The sequence below is a fragment of the Halyomorpha halys genome, unplaced genomic scaffold, assembly GCF_000696795.3.
Source record: "Halyomorpha halys isolate HHAL.00 unplaced genomic scaffold, Hhal_1.1 Scaffold710.1, whole genome shotgun sequence".
Lineage (NCBI taxonomy): Eukaryota > Metazoa > Arthropoda > Insecta > Hemiptera > Pentatomidae > Halyomorpha > Halyomorpha halys.
In genome coordinates, this window is record NW_027104776.1 from 297,113 (window position 1) to 305,380 (window position 8,268).

The following is an 8,268-nucleotide window of genomic DNA, read 5'->3' on the forward strand; positions in this document are numbered from 1 at the left end:
TAAAATAATAAAAAAATAAAAAAATAAAAATAAAAATGAAAACTCTCTTAAAATATATACAAACAAAAGAATAGACGAGATGAACATAATCAACCTATCTGTATGAAAAATAAATAAATAAAATAACATAATGTGAGTTTTATATTAAATTTATAAAACAATATGAAATATTCCAAGGGAAAAAGAGATAATTTATGTAGTCCCTAATAATAATTAAAATTAAGTAGGTTTTTTAAAAGCACTATAAATCGATTAAATAACACTTCGTCTATGATCATCTTTAAATCGATCGTGCTTTATGGATATCTAAATATTGATGTTATCTTTACATCGAAAAATAATATTTCAATGCTAAATAATTATACCTTTACTCATTTGAGATTTAATGCGTATCCTACTGGAGGAGGAGAGTTGGTGTACTCTACTCTCCTTAAAAACAAGGAAAATTGAAGCCAACAATAAAATAAAACTAGGGGAGTGGACCACGCCCTTGGAGCTAAGGTTTACGTTAAGGTTAAAAGGAATGTGTTCGATACGGAAACAGAAGGCTTCGGTGATTGCACCAATTCTACCACGCCCCTAGGGTTCATCAATAGGCCGCCTTTTTGACTTCACTTTTTCTAGCAACTTATCCTCTTCACTACACTCCTTTTCCCACGATGTACTATTTTATTTTATTTTTTAAAGCATTTTCACCCACTTAACCTCTGCAATTTTAATAATTTTGATTTTGTTTTTCGCTAGCCTATAATATATCGTTTGATTTATCTTTTGAGGGCATTTTTTAGTTCCTAACCTTCACCAGCGCATGTGAGTCAGGCATTCTAGACGGAGAGGAATATATGGAATGATGTGAAAGGAAATTAAATTACCTAAATGAGAAATATAGGCCAATGTTTATTTTTAAAGCGTTTACAGAAGAATTCCTTGATAACCTAGTTTCCTGTGTAACTATTATTGAGTTAAAAATATTTTTCCGCAACAGTCAGGGACATACTTTCCTCACTTTAAACCACAGCTAAAATTCCATTATCTATTAAATGTTATTTTTAAATATTATCAACTAGTTTGTTTTTACGTTATACAAATAATGATAAACAATCGTAAATAATAATAGCTTATAGAGAAAATAAATTATAATCTCAGCTTCAACCTTTCAGAACAAAAATATTTATTAGAACCTATTATTATATACAAAATACTTACTTGGAAACAATGCCTTTAATATAAATTTATTTATCAATAATAATGAATTATGTTGAGATTTTTTCAAATAGTAAGCGAATCTATCGGTTTAGGATTTTAAATAATGCAAAATGCTTTTATTAGATATTTGAGACTCAAGTTTCATCCTTCATAAGGCAATTAGCGCCAAAAATAAAACGTTAGTGGGAGAATAATGACTGATCTTGTAGACTTTGGTTTGTACTGAAGGTAAGTTGTCCTATTATCACTGTGGTATGTGAAGTTTCCTCAATGTTTTCATCATCCTCATCCTTTCAGATCAGCTCCTTCCACGTTAGATAATTCCTCAATGGTCAACGATGTTCAGAATTATTCAAGAACCACCTCGCGGTTCATGTTGGCTCATAGTTCAAGGTGGTGTCCCGCATTGTTACTGAGGCCCGTTGTGAAAGGAATACTGATCGGACACCCCCAAAATATCTCTAGAGTTCTATTATATCGTTTGCCTCTCTCGGATCACGGAGCATCTATTTCTTGTTATGATTTGTTTTATTCATTTTCATAACCAGTTGTATTTTTTTTTTTATATATTGTATTATATTTGGAAATAAAAGCTAGGTTGAAGGCGGGAAATCCTCGTCATTTTTCAATTTCGAAACTGCTCAGCTCGCGCCTCCAATCGAAAAACTTAAAAATTAGAATTTACAAAACTATTATCCTTCCCACTGATCTTTATGGATGTTAGGCGTGGCCTCTTACACTAAGGGATGAACAGCATCTTAAGGTTTTCGAAAATAAAGTACTACGCAAAATATTCGGACCGAAAAAGGGTGAATTAACGGGAGAATTTAGAAGATTACACAACGCTGAATCTACACCCGGTAAATATAATTCAAGTTAAAGCATTACGGCGTATAAGATGGGCGTGTAAGGTTGTAGGGCTTAGTAACAAGCGGATCTCTAAAATGTTAATAAACACTAAACCAACGGGTAAACGTCCGAGGGGTAGACCGAAACGTAGATGGGAGGACTGTGTTAAAATAGTTTAGTGGAATTGGGTTTGGAGGGGCATCACTGGAAGGATGTATGCAGAGAGGGTTTGGTGGTATCGGCATCGAACCTTCGGGTTCGTTAAGACTTTATTATTTATTTATTTATTGTATTATATTTAATCAATTAAAATAATTATTTACAATCTTTATATATAATATTTTCAATTCCTGGTATTTATTGTTTAAATAAGTCAATTGGTATCCATGTTAAGCCTCAACACTTTACTAAGGGTATTCATGATATTGTGCTAAATGTAAAATGTTTTACCATGTTAAATGTTATAAGTATAGCATTGTGAGCAGCCCTATTTAAAGTCATGTTAAATGATAAATGCATAAGAGCTCCTAGCGGATTTACTAGCAACTTGTCTAGTAACCTTTCCTGCCAAAACTTTAAACATGTTATTGTTTACTTTAATTTATTACAACATGCCTAAAATAAGTGGAAAGTAGAAGTGTAAAAGTTTAGCTACTGATTGTATTTTTTAAAAAGTCCAAAACACAAGACAAAATAAAAAAACGAAACAAAATACAAACTACGAGTAAGTAACCTAACACGACAACAAATAAAACAAGCTCAGCTGGTCTGTTTCGTGACGTCAATCTCCATTTAACAGACCTAGTAACAGACTCTCAGCCATGTTACATGTTATATCGTTTTAACATGGTAAAAGAAGGAAATATTTCTCCATTTAACATAAGTTTTTCCATTTAACACGCTTTAACATGTTAAACTAAAGATCATGAATACCCCTACTATATCAACTGTCCAACGTTCCGGCCAATTCGGCCATCTTAAATATAAATATACACCTCACATCCAATTATTTATATACGTTTTGCAGGCTATTCTGCCCAGGTCATTAATTACAAGTCAAATTACCTAATTTTGTCTCAATGTCATTAATTTTTTAAACTCCTAATTTTAGATCAACTATTATATAGAGATTTATATGGTAGTTGATAGTTTTATATTTAAGATTGTCCTTGTGGATCGCCGAATGCATTGGACTTTTGATGATATAATAAAGAGTGTTGAGGCATGGATACCAATTGATTTATTTAAACAATAATTATTACTAGATTACTATTACTTTTGTTACTCATTGCAAATTTTTATATTTAATTTTTAATAAGTGTTCCATATTGTACAGCATTTAAAATAATTTTCTTTTAATTTTTAATCCTTCCCACAATTTATTTTGATGTCACATTAGTTGTTTATTTGAATATTTTAACAGCCTTATTGAATATTTGGACACTTTTTTTGGGTTTATTTTTTTTTTTTATCTGTATATTTTACAGTTTTTATTGCTTATTATATGGCATATTCTAGAGGATTTTACCGCATAAAAATAGGGATCCTGATGGTAAAAAATTTTCCCTCCCTCGGTTAGAAAGCCTCCACACTGCTGATTTCTTAATGTGTTGAAACGAAGGATATAAATACATATATTTGCGAGACAACCATTAACTCGACATCTGTTAGATTTATAGCAAAAGCATGGATTTACTTTTATCTGAGCGATAAGAAAAATCTATCATGTTCATATCAGTTATGATATATTATATCATTATATCTTAACCATAATTCACGAACGACTGTATTAATCATACAATTCTGAATATATTTCTTAGATATTTAAATTATCATTCCTGTTTATGATGGTATTTCATTACTTTGTCTTAAATAGACTATGAATGCATTTTGTTTTAGTAATGTATATTTTAAAAAATATATCAAGACAGTGTAAAATGAGCCTAATGTGTAAATAGATGTCAATAGATGGCAGAAACTTTGCTTACAGAAACTTACAGTGACCTAACAACTTGTTTGTAAAAGTATTTTTTCCACGAGTGGGAAGCACTTTCATATTTCGCATTGCAGGGAAGCGTTTACACATTGGAACAACTTGTACTTTTCACTCTAACTTCATAATAGATACTGTCAACTATATGTATGGTCACCATTTAAAAAGTGTTTAATTTCATATCAGTACACAAATGCTAAAAACCAAAAGTACACCAATAAGAGTATATATATGTACCCAATATGTACCCCCAAAATATTTTACGAACTTTATTTACTCCTCGTCTCCCCCCCAATGGCTGTATTATAGAATTTTATGGGAACTAAACGCCATTTCGACATTTTCCCTATTGACAAGGGAAATATATACTTTGGAAAACGTTAAAAAATAAATAAATAAAAGGGAATAATCAATATCATTAGAAAATCTATAATTATGAAATCCGCATTAGATCACCTAAATTGCGGTTAAAAAAGGTTACCTATAAATAAAATTACTGCGCTGCGATGAGGATTGAAAATCAACTATTACATTTTTATGGGGAGAAGATAGTTAAAAAAACATATTTATTAGTTCAAACGTTTCGCTCAGAATTTCTAGCCTTCATCAGGGCTAAGAACAAAAAACAAGATAAAAATTAGTGAATAAACGATATATAGAAAGATAAATAATTGTACAGATAGAAATAAATAAATAAAAGAAGTGGGAAATAAAACGTATATATAGGTAATTAAATATGTGAGTAAAATAACATAATTAATGTAATAAAAATGTTAAGTTATATAATAATAATACTAATTTTTATTTATTCTGGGATTGGTCCCTTTAGAATAATATGCAGGCGTCAGAATTAGGCTTTACAGCCTTAGAGTAAAGATGAAATTACAAAATAGAGATGAAATTACAAAACGTCATAAAATACAATAAAACAATGAATTTAACTAAACTAAATGTATACATGAATAAAATATTGGCGTTGATGACCGATGGGTTTTACGCCTCAATTTCTGAATAAACCAACAAACAGAAAATATATAAAGCTTTTTTCAAACTTTCAATTGTTATTCTTCCGGAATTGAATGACAGAAGGTAGTCGAAGATAAGGGATTTGAAGATTGGAATGGTAGTAGAACTAGGAATAAAGGAGGGAATAGAATTCCATAGGGAAGAGGAACGGATGAAGAAAGATCTGCCAAAGGCTGCGGTTCGATGGGCAGTTACATATAAGTCTGAAGGCTGCTAGCGGGTATTGCAGGAATGCACTGAGGATTTAAATTGAAGGATATCAGAGATGTACGATGGACGGCGGGATTGGATAACTTGGTGGAGGGAGGAAGCAAGAAAATATTTACGCCGGAAGGAGGGGTAAAGCCATTTCAACTCTTAATAAAATCTGGTGACAGAGGCGTCCTAGGGGCCCCCAAGATGAATCGTATAAAGTAATTATTTAACCGTTTTAATTTTGCTTCGAGATCCCCAGAGACATTCCCTAAGCCACACAGCAATAATCAAAGTGGGGAAATATTAAGGAAGTAACCAGGAACCTGTGGGTTTCAAAAGGAAATAGGTGACGAAAATAAACGCTTTAGGGTGGAGAAGGTACGACTGGAAATATCGGAGACGTGGTTTTTCCAGGAGAGAGTTTGGTATTTAGTGACACCAAGATTTTTAACGTATGGATGGAATTGTATTGGATTGTTGTGTAGGAATAAGGTTTGAATATGAGAAACAGTTTTCAGGAGGTGATTGGATCCTATTATGATTACCCTAGTCTTCTCTGCATTCAACTTAAGCTTGTTTTAATACAATATAATAATCATATATTTTTCCCACATATTTAAGTACCTATATATAAGTTTTATTTCCCACTTTTTTCATTAATTTATTTTTATCTATATTGTTTCTGTATATTTGGCACAAATAAATAAGTTTTTAACTTATTTGTGTTTTTCTCTAAACGCACTTCCTATATTCTCATCATTAATACATTTTTAGGAACGTAACTACTGGAGTCAATTAATATGTATGGATATTACTCCTTAATAATTCCCCCTTAGTATATTAATTAAAGAAGTATTATTGCTCTGTTAGGAGCACAAATTCATTTATTTATTATGATACATATATTTGAAAAGAAAAAGATAATTCTCAACGGACTAGTGCTCTTCACAATGGGTCAAGGTAATAAGATTACTTTGTTCCTTTCCATTTCTGTAACAAGTGGTAAAAGGAATTTTCGAGTTAATGTAATTCCTTAGGTTTTCGGTATTCCATAGAATTGCTAAATATCTTGTTTCTCTATAAATGGAATGTTGAACCTGGCCTACTATGTAATAATTATATTATAGTTGAATTACTCTCATAACTGATCTACTCGTTAATCATGTTAAAAAAAAGGTGATTTATTATCTATATTACATTTTTCTAATTGCTTTTTAGTTGAGGATTTTCTCTTTTCTATTGTGTTGGAACTTATGAAATGTCAACTCCTTGGGTATGAGGTAGGAAAGCAAATATCGAGGAATTTCGATATTTGTCCTACCGATAGTTTTCAAATATAATGAAATGGTAGTTGGATATATCAAAAAATATACATTTCAATATTCCGGGCCTCAATATTTTTATTATTTAAAAGGCAGAGAAGGAGAAGAGGGTTTATATCGAATCGATGAATATTTTAATATAAATTGACAAGTATTAAATTTTTAATAGCTACAGTTAAATATTTGCAATTCAATTATAATTACGTTACAAAAAATAAATAAACATATTATTCATAACTAAAGGAAAGTGCGCATCACAAAACTTGCACCACTGTATGTTTAGTTGGGATCATAGCTCATTTCAAATTCAACAACTTCTTTGTTATTCACGATGTCAACAAGATCCTTACCATTTCAAAATAATAATTTATAAGGATTTCTAAGACCTAACTGAAATTAAAGATTTGACATTTAAGACCTATCTGATATTAAATACCAGTTGATTGTACATTTATATGGCGAGTTTAAGTAAAATCTTCAGAACCTTTTTGTTCAACAGAAAAAATCTCGGTTTAACCCTTGCTCAATTCTTCTTCTAAAAACACCAGGACGCTTAAACTTCTTGGTGTTGTTTTACATCACTCTACCATTTATCCAGATTGAGTGTTCCTTTCGTTTTCTTCTCCTAAAGATTCACCATCTCATTTGTTTTCTCTCTTATTTCTTCTACACTTCAATTACTCCTGTGTAGTGTACGGTAGGACCATTGGAGGCCTGTTGGTAAATTAAAGTGTTTAATAATGTGTTTTGTCAGATTAGTCTTGAAATCTTCATCTCTGGGACAATATTTTTTTGAAGTTTTTCCTGTACCGCACCATTTCTTTCCTCATTATCTAATTCATTTACTGTAGAATTAAATCGAACCACCAGATCCCAACTTATACCTTTCCTGCTTATCTGATATGAAGATAAGCAGGGTATAGTACGATGTCATATATCCTACTTAATCTGCTTCTCAAATAAAACTGGCGCCCAGTGCAATAAGCAATGGTATCGATAGTTTATATAACATGAATAGGAACACTGTAGTTGATATTATATATGCCTTCATGATAAAAATACATTGATGATGATGTGTTGGTTAGGATCATGCCAGACTGGCCAGGGAGGTCGGCGGTGGCGGCTGAGGACGGAGCCAGTTCGACCAGCTCAGAGGGAGCCGAGATCCCAGACCAAGAGCGGAGTCAGATCGAGTCCTGCTTCAGAGCCCTCAGCACTCAGGTATATATCTCAAATTATTTAAAACCTATTCTTTTTCCTTTACACTAAAAAACAAAATAAGAACATTTGCATAAAAATATTTACATATAATAAAAGTCGTGTTTCTGTAATCAGTAATACGATTACAGTAGATCATCTGTCCTGTGGTCATTTCATATATGTATCAATAAAAAATTTATTATATTAGACCTTTAAGAATGTAAACAATGATAAAAAAAATTGTGGAGGACTGAATAGATAATAAATAAAAAGCTTAAATAAATATTATGTATGGAGAAAGGCTGTAGTCCGTCCTTAAGACGGGATTTCCCTCTGATAATTAAAACATTTCTATAAACTGTAATTTACTTACGATTTTTTTATATAATAGTATGCATTGATAAGTATAATTTCATTCTAGGTAAATAGCTTTTCTTAATTAAGCTGTTATTTTAAAAAACAATTAAGTCCATTTTT

General features: G+C 31.2%; 1 protein-coding gene across 3 annotated transcripts in view; it reads left to right on the forward strand.

Moving 5' to 3' along the window:
• The window catches only part of MESR3 (misexpression suppressor of ras 3), a 129,718-nt gene that overhangs the window by 100,335 nt on the left and 21,115 nt on the right, over positions 1-8,268 (forward strand). For all 3 annotated transcript variants that reach the window (XM_014428314.2, XM_067045060.1, XM_014428313.3), the window contains exon 2: positions 7,677-7,812. In XM_014428314.2, the coding sequence (XP_014283800.1) occupies positions 7,681-7,812 (132 nt within the window). In that variant the 5' untranslated portion in view covers positions 7,677-7,680. The remainder of the gene's footprint in view (positions 1-7,676; positions 7,813-8,268) is intronic.